This window comes from Ranitomeya imitator, chromosome 1 (genome assembly GCF_032444005.1).
Source record: "Ranitomeya imitator isolate aRanImi1 chromosome 1, aRanImi1.pri, whole genome shotgun sequence".
In the NCBI taxonomy this organism is placed as follows: domain Eukaryota; kingdom Metazoa; phylum Chordata; class Amphibia; order Anura; family Dendrobatidae; genus Ranitomeya; species Ranitomeya imitator.
In genome coordinates, this window is record NC_091282.1 from 1,124,092,646 (window position 1) to 1,124,111,444 (window position 18,799).

An 18,799-nucleotide genomic window follows, 5' to 3' on the forward strand; every position below is an offset into this window, starting at 1 on the left:
AACATGCTAGGCAAATATATTAACTTTATAGTTAAACAACAAAAAAAACTACTTTTCATATGCAAAGGAGTGCGCTTTGGTGCACCCTTGGCATGGCCTATGACTTAGCACACGGTCAATCCCTTCTATTTTCATAATAAAGCTGGTATCTCACATTGATTGACTTGTATCTAAAACTCATAGAGAATGCTGTGTCTCCTGTCTGTGCACCGACACTGGATGATCATCACAGCGCACACATAGTGCCAATGCGGGCGCGTACACAATGGCTGTGTGAGCGCGCCGACGTCTGGCTCCTGTCCATGGCACTGGTTAGTGCATTGTCCGTACGCTAACAGTTTTGCATGCGGACAGCATACATATGTAAAATACACTCTGCTGAACAAGCCCTAAACGTGTACCTTACCTGCAGATTTAGATGGGCAACAAGTTTCTCATTACTTCTATATCTGGCTTCCAAAGAAATAACATCATGAGAACGTCCACCATCCAATGCTAGTGCTAATCGCTCTAATTCTTTGTCTCTCATTTCAACCTTAAGAGGAAAAAATATATCAAATTAATAATACAATATAACACTATTACAGTTCGTTGGCAATCAGATGAGATCAAATAGGACTCTCTCCAAGAATGGATCTACAAAAATGACAACCACATCTTCAAATATGCCACATGGTGAATGAGAAATAACAAACCTGATGGGTTAGGTGCTTCACCGCTCTGTCTGAAGACTGTAACTTTTCTTGCAGAGAGGAGACGTCTTGCTGTAGTTCTCGAATTCTGACAAGAACATTAAGTTGATTATTACAGCATGCCAGAAACCAGTCTCAAGACACAGAATAACGGACATGGTATCTGTCTTATAAAATGACTTTTGACATATGTAGACCTACCGGTCATCTGCAACCTGGATAAGATCAGCAACATATGGATCCTCTGGCTGTGGGACAGGATGTGTGCCTACTCCTGAGGGAGGGATTGGCTGATCAATCTGCATGCGCTGACGCCTAAAGGGTATATTTCTTTTCTTTCCACCTGAATAAAAATAGTGAATATGAACACTTGGAAAAATAAGAATTAAACACAGATTAAAAAAAAAAACGTATGAGGCCTAAACCCTTTAGCTCTAATGAAACATTTCAAAGACTTACACCAGTACACCTGCATGGTGTATGCAAGCACACAGGAGCTTTGCCTATACAGTGGATACAGTGTCAACACACCCCTGTAAAATGCCAGGTTTTAGCAATTGTCAGAGAAAACTTGCAAAATCCATAGAGACATCTCCAGAGATGAGAAATATCACCCTCACATTGAACATATGGGATTAATTAAAACTGGGGAATAAAGAGGTAGCTGACATGTCAACCCTCATTGAAACAGGACCTCCTGCTGTGAACATGTAATTTCAAGAAAGATCTCTGAGAATCAGTCAAGAACTCTAGGATTTATATACTCTGATGCACAGAGGGGCTTCCTCTGTTCAAAGTAATTATCTCAGATTCCCGGGTGTCAGTTATGAATATTGAGGTTTGCACTGATCCGATATTTATGAGAGATATATTGCCAGCGTCATAGCAAAGAGAAGGACATGACACGTAAGGCCGGCCAAATACCTCCAACGTATTATTGAACAGATAGATGATGCTAATCATGCGGTGTTTCAGCTTTATAAAAAGGTAAAATCATGATAGGAAACGACAACAAAATCTCACATCTGGGACCTCCAGGGGCAAACATATCCTGAAAGTTGGGTAAGTCAAAGTTCTGAAAGACCTAGCACATCCCACAACCAGACCCATATGAGATCACTTATGGGATGTACTTGGGCTTAACCTTGATCTAATAAAAATCAGAGGCTGGATTTCTGTCAATTGTCAGCCCTGGAAGGTACAGTTTTCTGTGGTTCTGTCCATTTTCCTAAGGAGTACCTCCCTCTACTTAGCTCAGAGCCATTTCCGTGACACAGATTTAGTCATTTTCTTTTGTTATCCCTTTTATGTCATGTAAGTCAATATACCGTATTGTTTTGTATCATCTTTGTATATATATATTGTGAGTCAGTGACTGGTGTTACATCTGAGGGTCACTCTACGTTCCCCCCAGGATGTGCATGGAGGCGTATTGAGGCCATGAGAGTGCATTACAGTCACAGGTGTAGCTGTGGTTGCAATGCAGACTAAAGTGAGTAAAGGTCTTGGACCCAGGAGGCACGGTGACAATCTTAGAGGCTGGGGCATGCTAGAGTCCCTATAAACCACCTCAAGTCACCAGTCATACGGGTATGTCCTATCCAATCTGGGGGACAGAGAGAGATAACATCTGTGAGGACCTTATGAGAAGCTTAGCAGTAAGGGACTGCACCACCATGTTGTGAGAGGAAAGGCCTTTATGAGGGAAAACCTGCTCTGGGTTTTGGTGTTTTGAAACAGACTGCAGATCGTAGTAGTGCAGTCCGTTTCATTCCTGGCCCGGGTTTTCCATGTGGCCCAAGGCCACAGGTTGCTAGTTAGAAACCCTGCAGCATAGGGTTTGGCTATGTCAGGGTCCGAGTCAGTGTCAGTCTGGTGTATGCTAGAGGGCAGAGCAGTCGGCTCTGCAGAGCTCCTGTGTGAGGCAACACAGGTAAGCGGAGACAAGGAGCCAGGGGAACTAAGACGTCTGGCACCCACAGCGTACACAGTGGAGCAGTCGCCCACGGTAACAGGTCTCGGAGGTGGACTGTCTTGTGCCTGGCGGCGAACCGGAGGTAGACTGTCCTGCGCCCGGAGGAGGAATGGCTTGTTTAGTTACTAAACTGAAGGATATCGTGTACTGTGTAAAGCTGTGAGTAGCACATTAACACAGCAGAGCAGTCTCCCACGGCAACAATTCAGAGGTGGACTGGCGTGTTTAGTGACTAATCCAGAGGATATGTGCCCGGCTGCGATCTGGAGGATATTGTGTGCTGTGCTTTTCTGAGTTGAACATTAAAGAGACGTTTTGCTCTGAACTTTGCTGGGTCACTGCCTCATCACTGCACAGGATGCTACCGCTGCACTATTATATATATACCACTGCCTACCTTTCTGGATTAAATGTACAAAATGTAAAAGCTCTGTTCCTCTTGCTCTGTAAACCACACCCCTGAAGCCATACACTACCTGTAATGGGTGTTAAATCTGGCTGTATAAATGATTGGTGGTGGCAGCTAGTAGTTTCTTTTGATACTGTGGAGTTGGCAGTGACCGTACCGGGGTGTATATACAGGTGTCTCTCTTAAATTAGAATAAGCCTAGCGGCGGACACCGCGTCCTCTCCAAGCCACCGCGGCACACCATATGCTTAAAATCCTAGGAACAGGCTCCATTACCTTATCTCTTATTTCAGGACATTCAGTCCCCTGGATCCAGTGATCTGCTACTGCACCTATTGGCACTATCGAACCAATAGAAACACCAACTTGTAACTGAAGAAGGTCTGATGCAAGACCGAAACGTTTGACTACTACAGCGAATCATATTAAATTTACAGATTGATCACTTCAAGTTGAGCGCCGGGTTTCTTATTATTATTATCATCACAAAATTAGAATATCATCCGTTAATTTATTTCAGTTCTTCAATACAAAAAATTTAAACTCATTATATAGAGTCATTACAGAGTGATCTATTTCAAGTGTTTGTTTCTGTTAATGTTGATGATTATGGCTTACAGCCAGTGAAAACCTAAAAGTCACTACCTCAGTAAGTTAGAATACTTTATAACACCAGCTTGAAAAATAATTTCCGCCCAGGAAACTGCTACTGCTTTGGTGGAATAAAGGTATCGTCACACTCAGCAACTTTGCAAAGAGAAAGACAACAATCCGTGACGTTGCAGCATCCTGGATATCGATCTCGTTGTGTTTGATACGCAGCAGCGATCTGGATCCCGCTGTGCCATCGCTGGTCGGAGTTAGAAGTCCAGAACTTTATTTCGTCGCCAGGTCGGCGTGTATCGTCATGTTTGTCATCAAAAGCAACGACGCCAGCACACTCCGGCTGTTTGACATGGAGCTAACAACCAGCGAGAACGAGAAGTGAGTCGCCGTTACATCACTGGATCGCTCCTGCATCGTTCTGGAGTTGCTGTGTTTGACACCTCTACAGCGACCTAAAAAGCGACGCTCCAGCGATCTAGTTTAGGTCGGCTCCTTGTCTATATCGCTGCAGCGTCGCTGAGTGTGACGGTACCCTAAGCTGTGAACTTCTCTGGAGGTGTGAGATTTTGAATCTGATAGGCCTCAATGATTGCTCTCTTTATCCAATTTGCCACCATAGTCTTGGATGCCTTCTTTCCCCTATTTTGGCCATAGGGTTGAATAAATAAGTTCTCATCTTTCCTCCACTCTCTGGTTATCTGGAGATAATGTATGACGACTCTCCTTACGTCAAGAGAATGGAACTCATCTTCTTTCTTGTCCTTTGGGGTTTGGCAAAAGGAAGGTATTATATCCCGTTTTTTATGAAACTCTGTAACCAACTTTGATAGAAATGAAGGATCCAGAACGAACACCAGCAGGTCTTCCAATATCCTAAGAGCCTGCAACTCCCCCACTTGCCTGGCCATTGTGATTGCCACCAGGAATGCTGTCTTCCAGGATAGTCTGTCCAACATTATTGATGGTAGGGGTTCAAATGATGGAAGCGTTAGTCCTTTAAGGACGATATTTAGGTCCCAAGCGGGGACCAGACTGATTGATCTAGGACGAAATCTTGTAGCCGCTATTATGAATCGCCTTACCCACCGGTACTCAGCAAGTGCCTGGTCAAAAAAAGAGCTTAATGTTGCCACCTGTCCTTTAAGGGTACTGGGCCTACGACCCTTCTCTTAGTCTAACCAAAAATCATCAAGCAAAAAGTAAACTTGTAGCCGAGAGTAAATCGGTAACACTCCCCCAATAATACTGTCCAGATATACGGGACCAGCAGGAAAACTCCAAGATGCATCTAGGACAATAGAACGGAGTAAGAACATCCCACAAATCATAATGTTTAAAAGCAATATATATTTTATTGTGACCAATAATATCAAGTTCAGTAGTAAGATACTATAATAGTACATACAAAATAGAGATGTCGAGGAAACATGTAGGTATGCTGGATAGTGCAGGAGAAACAAATGACCCTTCTTTTAGCCTTCCTGCAGGAAATCTAGGATCTGGACGATATTGGCATGTCGGGTATCAGGCCGGTGTGGTGCACACCATTACACAAATGTCCTCCAGGTTTTCTGGTATATGGTGTTTGCCACTGCCTTTCTACTCTTGATGACTCTTTCAAGACCATTGGCGATCAGAATTGAGAACTCAGAAGCCAATCTGCCAGATGTAAGTTCTCTATGTTCGGGTGATAGGAATCTCCTACACCAGGGACTAGTCTGATTGGTGGAAGGATTAGAGGACCATTTACACATAGGCTGGTTATAGTGCCATACCAGCTTCTCTTTGGCCAGCTTTGGCCAGAGGGGTGCCACTAGAATGACCCTGGTCTGTTCATCTCTTATTTTCTGTAGAGTCCTTGGCAAGAGCTGGATCGGATGAACGGCGTAAGCCAGATTGAATTGCCACTGGTGGGCCAAGGCGTCTATGCCTAGACATGTGTTGTCTGGGTCTAGAGAAAAATAGTGGGTCACTTTTGCATTCTGGGGCCCTGCAAATAGATCGACCTCTGGAAAACCCCATCTCTTGGTCAATATCTGGAACACTTCTGGGTCTAGACTCCACTCCCCGAGGTGGACAACTCTTCTGCTCAGGTAGTCGGCTCATTTACACAAAGAAAATGTTTTTCAGTCCAGCAGAATATTCTTGCAGAGATCACTTTTAGATCTTCGTACTTCGAACTTCCCTGGTGACGGAGGTGTGCAATCGTGGTTATATTGTCTGAATAGACTCTCACGTGGGTACCCTGGACCACTGATGTTTCTGCCCTGTGGGTCTCCTCCACCACCTTCAACTCTCTGAAGTTCGAAGACTGTCTGCTTACTTCAGCTGACCAGAGACCTTGGAAGGATTTCTGGGAGACTACGGCCGCCCATCCCCTCTTGTTGGCATCTACCTCTATGGTGACTAGTGGGTTCTGGATCCAAGGCACTCCGTTGTTCAGCTTTCTTGGGTTGTCCCACCAAGCCAATGAGGCTCGTATCCGAGCTGGTAGTGACACCTTCCTTTCCAGTGATCTGGGGGAACCGTCCCACTGTTAGTATATAACTCTGCAGGTCTCTGGTGTGTGCCTGGGCTCAGGCTACCGACTGGATACAAGATGTCATAGAACTGAGGACTGACATGGAAAATCTCATTTCAGTCCTCACAAACTTTCTGCTTCGCAGGATGTTCATCTTTGCCCTCAGTTGAATCTGTTTTTCAGGAGAACACCTGGCCGGTTTCACATTTGTGGTTGTGTCCGCAGCGTTTCTGACGCATACATCCGCATGCGTCTTGATTTCATATCTTTTACATTGTGGACGGAGGTACATCCGTTTGCATGCGTTCGCCTGCGTTTGCGTAAGCATTCGTCGTTTCGCGGTATGTGGCGGGGCGTGGCTAACGCACCATGTTGCAATTTGTGAGGCGTCAAATTTCCGCCGCCATACACATGCTTGTGGAAGAAGTGCGTCAAAACAACGCATTACAGTCTATGGGAACGCATAGGAACACAAGGACATGCGTTCGCTTGCGTTTGCACAAGGGTCTATATACAGAAATCCCATGAGACACGCCCATTGGGCGTGGCTTGTGTCAAGGAAATTCTCCTGGAAAATCTTTTTCTATCGAACGCATGCGCATAAAAAGCGCAAACGCATGCAAAAGCAGCTTTTTTCCCCGTCATGCATAAGCTGATGCGGATAAAAAACGCTGCGTTAGCATGCGTTTGCAAACGATACGCTGCGGACACAACCGCAAATGTGAAACTACAAGGACTTCCTTGTAGCGTGAATGATATCTGACTTCTGTTGATATATTAGCCATCCCAGTGACGGCAGAATCTGAGAAGTCGTCTGTATCTGCTCTTGTAATGCCTATACTGATGGTGCTGCCAGCAGAAAACTGTCCAGATACAGTACGATACAAATGTGCTGACCACTGATATAAGTCATGACTTCTGCCATAATCGCCGTAAATATTCGGGGAGCTGACGATAGCCCGAATGGGAGATCATTGAACTGGTAATTAGTTATCTGCTCCCCCTGGGCAACTGCGAATCCCAGGAACCCTACAATGGTCAGGAAGAATTGGGACATAATATGCATCCTGCAGATCGATCATCGCCATGGTGAAGTCTTTCCCTATCAGGGGGACTGCCAATTTGACTGACTCCGTCTTGAAGCTCCTGTAACAGATGTACTGGTTTATAGGCTTCAAATTTATTATAATTATGTGGGATCCATTTGGTTTCTTTATTAAGAAGAGTCTGAAGTAGTGACCCCTGTTATTTTCGGTTTCTGGGACCAGTGAGATTGCTCATGAAGCTAAAAGGTTTCTGAGTCCCAATTCCAGGGCTCTCTGGAGTGTGATTAGAGAGCTGCGTAACTTTTACGCTCTTCGGAGGGTGGGCAGTAAATTCTATTTTCACCCCGTTCTGAATGGACCTTAGGACCCGTGAGTTGGTGGATATGTCCCACCACTGTGGAAGGAAGTGAGAAATGCGACCTCCTACTCTCCTCTGGGCATCATGCTTTACTGACGCTGGCCCTGTGAGAGAAATAGATTCATGCACCGGCCACCTTTGGGGTAGCTCCACCTTCCGGTCTTCCCTTTACCTCTGTAACAGGGGGACTTCTCCTGAGGCGGCCGAAAAGACCCCTTTTGGGTACTCTTAGGCTCCGGCAGCAACTTCTTCTTGTCCGAAACATTCTCCAATAGATCATCCAATGCAGGCTTGGACATATATTTCCCCTTAAAGGGAATGGAACATAGCTTGATCTTAGATGCCATGTCCCCACTCCATGATCTCAGCCACAGGGTTCATCTCACTAAATTGCATAGGGCTGCTGATCTGGCTGCCACTCTGAGGGACTCTGCCGAGGCATCTGCTAAGAAGGCTGCAGCATTTTGGAGAAGGGGAAGTGAGGAGAGGATCTCTTCTCGGAGGATCCATGCTGCTAGGTGTTCTTCCATCTGCCCCAACCAGAGAGACATTGATCTGGCTACAGATGTTGAGACAGCATTTGTATTCAGCAAAGCCGCAGATGTTTCCCAGGTCTTCCTAAGCAGACACTCCATCTTGCGCTCTAGAGGATCCTTTAACTGAGAGCAATCCTCAAACGGCAAAGTAGTCTTCTTGGCTACCCGGGCAACCTGAAATGTCTACTTTAAGCACCTCGGATCAGCATTCTGCAGCCTCGTTATCCACAGGATATCTATCTTTTAAGTTGGAGGGAGTGCTTAGTCTCTTCTCTGGGGTTTCCCTTTATTCGAGCACCAGCACCCGGATATTCTTGTGCATCGGGAAGAACAGCTTCTTCTTTGATAGGCCTCCAAACATCTCCTCCTGTACTGCACGCGCTGGTCTTTCTTCTTCCACTTACATGGTCTTCCTCACCGCCGTGAGTTCCTCTATGTTCACTGCGGAAAAGTAGTATCTCTTCTCCTGCATATCCGGGTTGGAACTCCGCTCACCTTATTCCTGGAATTCCTTCAGCATGGACTCTTGGGAGTCAGATTCCTCTTCCTGATGAACCTTTCTCTATCCCTTAGGGTTAGGGTTTGGGGTTGGCTTATCAGTGTGTATTCTTGTGTTTTTCTATTAAAGCGCATGCGTTTAAAAACGCATGCAAACCTATGTGCTTAAAAACGCATGCGTTTACATAGACAGCAATAGGTTTTTTTGCGGCAAAAAACGCCGCTAGAAATTACTACATGTTGCATTTCTGCAACACAACGCATGCATAGAAAAGACGCATGCGGCGGCAAAACGCATGCAAAAAAACGCATACGTTTTTAATGTTAAGTATAGGGGAAAAAACGCATGCTTTTTTTGCGCTAAAACGCAGCGGCAAAAAACGCAAATGTGAAAGCAGCCTTAGTGAATAACTGTTGGAATAATTGCTTACTCATACATCTGGCTATAAGTGTACAAAATGTTTGACTTTGTGTAAGTGTACCTAGAAGTGATGCTGCCTTGAATGCAAAGCGGAGTCGCACAAATTGTTGAATTGATTTCCATTTCTCTTTGGTTCATTCACTTTGCATTTTATTCATTGATAAAAATTAAACTAACACTTATTTTTTTAGTGCATTCTTACTGTGCAGCATTTTGTTCTACTGCCTAAAACTTTTCCAACAGTATTGTATTTTTAAAAAAATGTCTTCCCCAATTACAGTGACCCCAGAGACATATACCGTATACACTCGAGTATAAGCCGAGATTTTCAACCCACTTTTTTGGGTTGAAAGTGACCCTCTCTGCTTATACTCGAGTCATTGTCAGCGGGTGGGTCGGCGGGGGAGGGGCGCGGTGACATACTCACCTGCTCCTGGCACTGTCCCTGCATGTCCCATGGTCTCCGGCGGCATCTTCCTGTGTACAGCGGTCACGTGGTACCGCTGATTAAAGTAATGAATATGGACGCATATTCATTACTGTAATGAGCGGTACGTGACCGCTGAACACAGGAAGATGCCGCCGGCTCCCGGAGACCATCTGACAGTGAGACGCTGCCAGGGACTGCGCCGGGAGCAGGTGAGTATATCGGGGGAGGAGAGCATTGTGAGATAGTCACCTTCCTCGTTCCACCGCTGCGTGCCGCTCTGTCTTCCATCCTCTGCACTTACTGTTCAGGTCAAAAGGCGCGATTAGTGTGCGCGTGGAACGAGGAAGGTGACTATCGCAAGTGCCGGGGGCCTGAGCGAAGAGAGCTGAGTATGTGATTTTTTTATTTTAATCAAAGCAACAGCATATGGGGCAAATGTGTGGAGCATATTATAGGGCCACAATGTATGGGGCCACAATGTATGGAGCATCGTATGGGGCCACAATGTATGGAGCATCTCATGGGGCCACAATGTATGGACATCGTATGGGGAATAATGTGTGGAGCATCTTATGGGGAATAATGTATGGAGCATCCAATGCTGCACATTAACCTTTGTGCAGCATTATATGGGGCATATTTTAATATGGAGTATTATATGGGGCATATTTTAATATGGAGCATTATATGGGGCATATTTTAATATGGAGCATCTTATGGTGCCCATCATGAACTGTATGGAGCATTATATGGGGCTCCTGAGTCAATATGGATATTCAAAAACACTTAACCTACTGATGTCTCAATTAATTTTACTTTTATTGGTATCTATTTTTATTTTTGAAATTTACCGGTAGCTGCTGCATTTTCTACCCAGGCTTATACTTGAGTCAATAAGTTTTCCCAGTTTTTTGTGGCAAAATTAGGGGGTGGGGGGGTCGGCTTATACTCGGGTCAGCTTATACTCGAGTATATACGGTAAGCATTATAGCGCTACTCACTTTCATTTATGGTCCCCATTCCTCCATAATATGATCACTATACAGGACAGGGGTAACAATAGAGAGAGAACAAGGGTGTCTGGAGGTTCATTGTAATTAACCCTTATAACAATTTACTTTTATTTAAAAAAAAAAAAAGCTAAAAAAAATAACCATGCGAATGTGAAAAAAGTGCTAAACACTGACAGAGATAATAAAAGGAAGGTGGTCTGATCCTAAGGCAGTGGTCCAAGAAAAACCTTCCTATCTGCAGAGGTAGGCGCCCTGTACAGAGATAATAGGAATTGGCATCCCCCGCTCATATGTCGACTGTCACTATACAGGACAGGGACAAATAAGAGTGGTGACAATTTATGTGCCACCACTGAATGATCTCTAGCAGATCACATTTCCCTGACCAGAACGAACCTGGTGTTTGCACCACAGCCTGCAGGTTCTTCTCTTGAAGTTGCTGAATCCGTTCAGCCTTTGCTTTGCTTTCTTTTTCCATAGACCGGATTTTATGGACATATTGGTTATTTAAGAATTTCAGGTCAGCGGTTTGGTGTTCAAGTTTTCTGAGAGAAGCTTTCAAGTCTTCAGAAAAAGTAAAAACATGTTTAATTGAAAATCCAGAGAAATGTAGCCTTTCCAAATAATTAATTATTCTCTTTGGGCTACACTAAGCTGTTTAACAGAGTAGCTCTTACTAGACATCTTGGTGTGGTGCCTGACCTTTAATGTGGCGATCCGATTCTTCTTTGATCTTCAGAAGCTCTAAGTGAAGTTCGTTATTTTCTCTGACGAGTCTGGCATTTTCTGCCTTGTAAGGTTCTATCACTGCATCAAAATTCTTGTTCTCCTTCTCATTCTTGCCAGCATTTAGTTTTGCATTGCGAAGACTTTCTGTCGTATGAACAAGGTCACTGAAAAATGCAAAAGCAAGGAGTCAATAAAAAAGACAAAACAAAATGAAAACCGAACACATTAAAAGGGTTGTCCAATACTCACACCTCTTCTGAAACCCTACGTTTCCTCCAGTAAAATAACACTTACTCACATCTGAGGAATTTCCGTCTCTCCCGATGATAGCCTGACATGTTACGTGATTCTTGAGGCCAATCAGCGGCTGCATCATTATCTCCTCTGGACAAATGAAGACATCCGGAGGATGTCAATTATGTCCGTAAAAGAGAACAGTGAAACTAGAGCTGATTGTCCACAGGGATCACGTGACATGTTACGATATCACCGGGAGAGCCAGCGCTGACCCTGCTAGAATGGTAACGGCACCGAAGGGGAGCATAGGTGTTATTTTACTGGGGTGGAAACACCAGACCTGAACCCAATAGAAAATCTTTGGAAAGAGCTGGAATTCAATGCTGCCCAGCGACAGCACCAAAACCTGAAAGATCTGTAGAAAATCTGTAGGGAGGAGAGGGCCAAAATCCCTGCCGCAGTGTGTGCAAACTTGGTCAAGAACAATAGGAAACGTCCGATCTCTGTAATTGCAAACAAAGGTTTCTGTACCAAATATTAAATTCTGTTTTTCTATTGTATCAAATACTTATTTCATGCAAAAAAAGCAATTTAATTACTGTATATACTAGAATATAAGCCGACCCGAATATAAGTCGATGCACCTAATTTTACCACAAAAAACTGGGAAAACTTATTGACTTATGCCTGGTATACATAGTCTCCTCATCCCCATCCTGGTATACATGGCTCCTCATCCTGGTATGCATGGTTCCTCATCCCTATCCTGGTATGCATGGTCTCCTCATCCCTATCCTGGTATACATGGTCTCCTCATCCCCATCCTGGTATGCATGGCCCCCTCATCCCCATCCTGGTATGCATGGTCTCCTCATCCCTATCCTGGTATGCATGGATCCTCATCCCTATCCTGGTATGCATGGTCTCCTCATCCCCATCCTGGTATACATGGCCCCCTCATCCCCATCCTGGTATACATGGCTCCTCATCCCCATCCTGGTATGCATGGTCTCCTCATCCCCATCCTGGTATGCATGGCCCCCTCATCCCCATCCTGGTATGCATGGTCTCCTCATCCCTATCCTGGTATGCATGGATCCTCATCCCTATCCTGGTATGCATGGTCTCCTCATCCCCATCCTGGTATGCATGGCCTCCTCATCCCCATCCTGGTATGCATGGTCTCCTCATCCCCATCCTGGTATGCATGGTTCCTCATCCCCATCCTGGTATGCATGGTCTCCTCATCCCTATCCTGGTATGCATGGTCTCCTCATCCCTATCCTGGTATGCATGGTCTTCTCATCCCCATCCTGGTATACATGGCACCTCATCCCTATCCTGGTATGCTTGGCCCCCCCATCCCTATCCTGGTATGCATGGCCTCCTCATCCCTATCCTGGTATACATGGATCCTCATCCCCATCCTGGTATACATGGCTCCTCATCCCCATCCTAGTACGCTTGGCCCCCTCATCTCTATCCTGGTATGCATGGCCGCCTCATCTTTATCCTGGTATGCATGGCCTCCTCATCCCTATCCTGGTATATATGGATCCTCATCCCCATCCTGGTATGCATGGCCCCCCCATCCCTATCTTGGTATGCATGGTCTCCTCATCCCTATCCTGGTATACATGGTCTCCTCATCCCCATCCTGGTATACATGGCCCCCTCATCCCTATCCTGGTATGCATGGTCTCCACATCCCTATCCTGGTATGCATGGATCCTCATCCCTATCCTGGTATGCATGGATCCTCATCCCTATCCTGGTATGCATGCCCCCCCCCATCCCTTTCTTGGTATGCATGGTCTCCTCATCCCTATCCTGGTATACATGGTCTCCTCATCCCCATCCTGGTATACATGGCCCCCTCATCCCCATCCTGGTATGCATGGCCTCCTCATCCCCATCCTGGTATACATGGCTCCTCATCCCCATCCTGGTATGCATGGTTCCTCATCCCTATCCTGGTATGCATGGTCTCCTCATCCCTATCCTGGTATACATGGTCTCCTCATCCCCATCCTGGTATGCATGGCCCCCTCATCCCCATCCTGGTATGCATGGTCTCCTCATCCCTATCCTGGTATGCATGGATCCTCATCCCTATCCTGGTATGCATGCCCCCCCCATCCCTTTCTTGGTATGCATGGTCTCCTCATCCCCATCCTGGTATGCATGGCCTCCTCATCCCCATCCTGGTATGCATGGCCTCCTCATCCCCATCCTGGTATGCATGGTCTCCTCATCCCCATCCTGGTATGCATGGTTCCTCATCCCCATCCTGGTATGCATGGTCTCCTCATCCCTATCCTGGTATGCATGGTCTCCTCATCCCTATCCTGGTATGCATGGTCTCCTCATCCCTATCCTGGTATGCATGGTCTCCTCATCTCTATCCTGGTATGCATGGTCTCCTCATCCCTATCCTGGTATGCATGGTCTCCTCATCCCTATCCTGGTATGCATAGTCTCCTCATCCCTATCCTGGTATGCATGGTCTCCTCATCCCTATCCTGGTATGCATGGTCTCATCATCCCTATCCTGGTATGCATGGATCCTCATCCCTATCCTGGTATTTATTGCCCCCCCCCCCATCCCTTTCTTGGTATGCATGGTCTCCTCATCCCCATCCTGGTATACATGGTCTCCTCATCCCCATCCTGGTATACATGGCCCCCTCATCCCCATCCTGGTATGCATGGCCTCCTCATCCCCATCCTGGTATGCATGGCTCCTCATCCCCATCCTGGTATGCATGGTTCCTCATCCCTATCCTGGTATGCATGGTCTCCTCATCCCTATCCTGGTATACATGGTCTCCTCATCCCCATCCTGGTATGCATGGCCCCCTCATCCCCATCCTGGTATGCATGGTCTCCTCATCCCTATCCTGGTATGCATGGATCCTCATCCCTATCCTGGTATGCATGCCCCCCCATCCCTTTCTTGGTATGCATGGTCTCCTCATCCCCATCCTGGTATGCATGGCCCCCTCATCCCCATCCTGGTATGCATGGCCTCCTCATCCCCATCCTGGTATGCATGGCTCCTCATCCCCATCCTGGTATGCATGGTCTCCTCATCCCTATCCTGGTATGCATGGATCCTCATCCCTATCCTGGTATGCATGCCCCCCCCATCCCTTTCTTGGTATGCATGGTCTCCTCATCCCCATCCTGGTATACATGGTCTCCTCATCCCCATCCTGGTATACATGGCCCCCTCATCCCCATCCTGGTATGCATGGCCTCCTCATCCCCATCCTGGTATACATGGCTCCTCATCCCCATCCTGGTATGCATGGTTCCTCATCCCTATCCTGGTATGCATGGTCTCCTCATCCCTATCCTGGTATACATGGTCTCCTCATCCCCATCCTGGTATACATGGCCCCCTCATCCCCATCCTGGTATGCATGGTCTCCTCATCCCTATCCTGGTATGCATGGATCCTTATCCCTATCCTGGAATGCATGCCCCCCCCATCCCTTTCTTGGTATGCATGGTCTCCTCATCCCCATCCTGGCATACATGGCCCCCTCATCCCCATCCTGGTATGCATGGCCCCCTCATCCCCATCCTGGTATGCATGGTCTCCTCATCCCCATCCTGGTATGCATGGTCTCCTCATCCCCATCCTGGTATGCATGGTCTCCTCATTCCTATCCTGGTATGCATGGTCTCCTCATCCCTATCCTGGTATGCATGGTCTCCTCATCCCTATCCTGGTATGCATGGTCTCCTCATCCCTATCCTGGTATGCATGGTCTCCTCATCCCTATCCTGGTATGCATGGTCTCCTCATCCCTATCCTAGTATGCATGGCCTCTTCATCCCTATCCTGGTATGCATGGTCTCCTCATCCCTATCCTGGTCTGCATGTTTCCCATCAGCAAAACATAAAAAAACAAAACAAAAAAAACCACATCCTACTTACCTTCCTGCACTCCTTCGCAGCGTCTTGTTCCGATGCCAGCAGCTGATTTATGATTGTAAGCAGCACATAGCAGTGACGTCATGCACTGCTTACAAACCGAGGACAGCTGACGGAATACTCACTGGTCTCCACGCTGGGACTATGTGCGTGGAGAGCAGTGAGTATTTATAGCTTTTAAGTAGCAGGCACAGTAGTAGCAGCAGACAGCTTCCTGCAGCTGCCGAGCAATCATGTGTGCCTGCTATTTAAGGGAATGAATATTCACTGCCCTCTACTACCATGGGAGTGGAGAAAGTGTATATTCATTTCTCTTAAGTAGTGGGCATACGTGATTGCCCGGCAGCTGTTGGAAGCCGACGGCTGCAACTACTGTGCCCGCTATTACAGAGAAATTAACATTTACTGCCAGTGCAGTGAATATTCATTTCTCTTTAAAGGGAACCTGTCACCCCGAAAATCGCGGGTGAGGTAAGCCCACCGGCATCATGGGCTTATCTGCAGCATTCTGTAATGCTGTAGATAAGCCCCCGATGTTACCTGAAAAAGGAGAAAAAGACGTTATATTATACTCACCCAGGGGCGGTCCCGCTGCTGGTCAGGTCGGATGGGCGTCTCTGGTCCGCTGCGGCGCCTCCCATCTTCATTACAAGACGTCCTCTTCTGATCTTCAGCCACGGCTCCGGCGCAGGCGTACTTTGCTCTGCCCTCTTGAGGATAGTACTGCAGTGCGCAGGCGCCGGAAAGGTCAGAGGCCCGACGCCTGCGCACTGCAGTACTTTGTCTGCCCTCAACAGGGCAGAGCAAAGTACGCCTGCGCCGGAGCCGTGGCTGAAGATCAGAAGAGGAAGTCTTGTAATGAAGATGGGAGGCGCCGCAGCGGACCAGAGACGCCCATCCGACCTGACCAGCAGCGGGACCGCCCCTGGGTGAGTATAATATAACGTCTTTTTCTCCTTTTTCAGGTAACATCGGGGGCTTATCTACAGCATTACAGAATGCTGCAGATAAGCCCCTGATGCCGGTGGGCTTACCTCACCCGCGATTTTCGGGGTGACAGGTTCCCTTTAACAGCGGGCACAGTAGTCGTAGCAGCCGGCTCCTGCCTCCTGTGACCCGCTGCTCCCTCTCCATCTTGTGGGACCCTCACTCCAGTATAAGCCGAGGGGAGCTTTTTAAGCATAAAAAATGTGGTGAACAAATCTGCTTATACTTGAGTTTATACATGTATATGTAAAAATCATACAATGTGATTTTTTGGTTTTGTTTTTCAGGTTCTTTCTCTCACAGTTGAAGTGTACGTATGATAAAAATTACAGACCTCTCCGTTCTTTGTAGGTAGGAAAACTTGCAAAATCGGCAGTGTATCAAATACTTATTCTCCCCACTGTAAGTCACGCTTTCTTTTACAAGCATCCCTTCCATCTGTCCACTTTTAAAAAAGGGGATGAAATCCCCTTTTAATAACTCACGCTTATTAACCACATCACTTCGGGATGGCAATGTTACTGGAGCAAAACTACGGATAACCAACTACTTTTCACAGAAACTAAATGATTTGTTCTATGAAATGAGAGACAGCCCTTCACTTTCACATGACTATGTGTTCTTGTGTGCGGCATCTTACAGGACACACATCTTTTGCTTATTTCAGCTCTATCTCAGCTTCCAAGATACCTGAAGAGCTTTTCTACAAGAGGCAAGGACTCAATGCCCAGCGGCTGCTTGTAGCCGAGCTGGTCCAGTCGTTTGCGGAGGTTGATGAATTTTCTTTCAGCAGCGGTGCTCATTGCAGCGATCTTCACATAAACGATTCTGTCTAATTCTTTGTTCTTTGCAGTTTTATCCGGAGTTCAGTGTCTACACAGGAAAACAAGGTGAAATAAACAGACTGTAATTTGCTCAGATTTCACGGCAGTTACATAAGAGTCCTGAGCACACAACGGCTAGTGCTGTCTCTGCAGCATCCTTCTATAAAGATCTGAATGAGAACGTTTTCTGTTTGTTGGAGCCGGCCCTACAAAGGAAGTGTCTGTCCGCATGACGACAACTAGCCACCCGACTAAAGCTGGCAAGACTGTGTGTGAAGCCACTTTACATCAGAGCAAACCCCAGTGCTCTGCAGTGTCACTCCACTCAGGCCCTGTACTCACCTGCACTGCAGGAAACGTACATTGAGCGCAGCACTATTTAACAGAGAAATTACAGACATCAAAACAGAACCTGAAGACGGCATTGTCTTATAAGAAGTCGCAGTTCCCACTTTCTCTGGAGGTCATTTACGAGAAGAGAGTGAAGTCAGCGCTGGTTGGCAGCAGTGACAATGTCTCGCAATCCCCAGGAGAGCCAGTCCTGACACTGGGAATGTCGCCGGCATCAGAGGTGAGTATACAGGTCCTTCTCAAAAAATTAGCATATAGTGTTAAATTTCATTATTTACCATAATGTAATGATTACAATTAAACTTTCATATATTATAGATTCATTATCCACCAACTGAAATTTGTCAGGTCTTTTATTGTTTTAATACTGATGATTTTGGCATACAACTCCTGATAACCCAAAAAGCCTGTCTCAATAAATTAGCATATCAAGAAAAGGTTCTCTAAATGACCTATTACCCTAATCTTCTGAATCAACTAATTAACTCTAAACACATGCAAAAGATACCTGAGGCTTTTATAAACTCCCTGCCTGGTTCATTACTCAAAACCCCCATCATGGGTAAGACTAGCGACCTGACAGATGTCAAGAAGGCCATCATTGACACCCTCAAGCAAGAGGGTAAGACCCAGAAAGAAATTTCTCAACAAATAGGCTGTTCCCAGAGTGCTGTATCAAGGCACCTCAATGGTACGTCTGTTGGAAGGAAACAATGTGGCAGAAAACGCTGTACAACGAGAAGAGGAGACCGAACCCTGAGGAAGATTGTGGAGAAGGACCGATTCCAGACCTTGGGGAACCTGAGGAAGCAGTGGACTGAGTCTGGTGTGCAGGAAATGGGCTACAGGTGCCGCATTCCCCAGGTAAAGCCACTTTTGAACCATAAACAGCGGCAGAGGCGCCTGACCTGGGCTACAGAGAAGCAGCACTGGACTGTTGCTAAGTGGTCCCAAGTACTTTTTTCTGATGAAAGCAAATTTTGCATGTCATTCGGAAATCAAGGTGCCAGAGTCTGGAGGAAGACTGGGGAGAAGGAAATGCCAAAATGCCTGAAGTCCAGTGTCAAGTACCCACAGTCAGTGATGGTGTGGGGTGAAATGTCAGCTGCTGGTGTTGGTCCACTGTGTTTCATCAAGGGCAGGGTCAATGCAGCTAGCTATCAGGAGATTTTGGAGCACTTCATGCTTCCATTGGCTGAAATGCTTTATGGAGATGAAGATTT

At 46.4% G+C, this 18,799-nt stretch overlaps 1 protein-coding gene across 3 annotated transcripts in view; it reads right to left on the bottom strand.

Moving 5' to 3' along the window:
• Positions 1-18,799, bottom strand: part of CEP135 (centrosomal protein 135) — a 153,469-nt gene that overhangs the window by 104,473 nt on the left and 30,197 nt on the right. For all 3 annotated transcript variants that reach the window (XM_069744448.1, XM_069744449.1, XM_069744450.1), the window contains exons 2-7: positions 17,092-17,274; positions 11,208-11,398; positions 10,902-11,069; positions 894-1,035; positions 696-780; positions 407-535 (exon numbers count right to left, since the gene is read on the bottom strand). In XM_069744448.1, coding sequence (XP_069600549.1) covers positions 407-535; positions 696-780; positions 894-1,035; positions 10,902-11,069; positions 11,208-11,398; positions 17,092-17,204 — 828 coding nt within the window. In that variant the 5' untranslated portion in view covers positions 17,205-17,274. The remainder of the gene's footprint in view (positions 1-406; positions 536-695; positions 781-893; positions 1,036-10,901; positions 11,070-11,207; positions 11,399-17,091; positions 17,275-18,799) is intronic.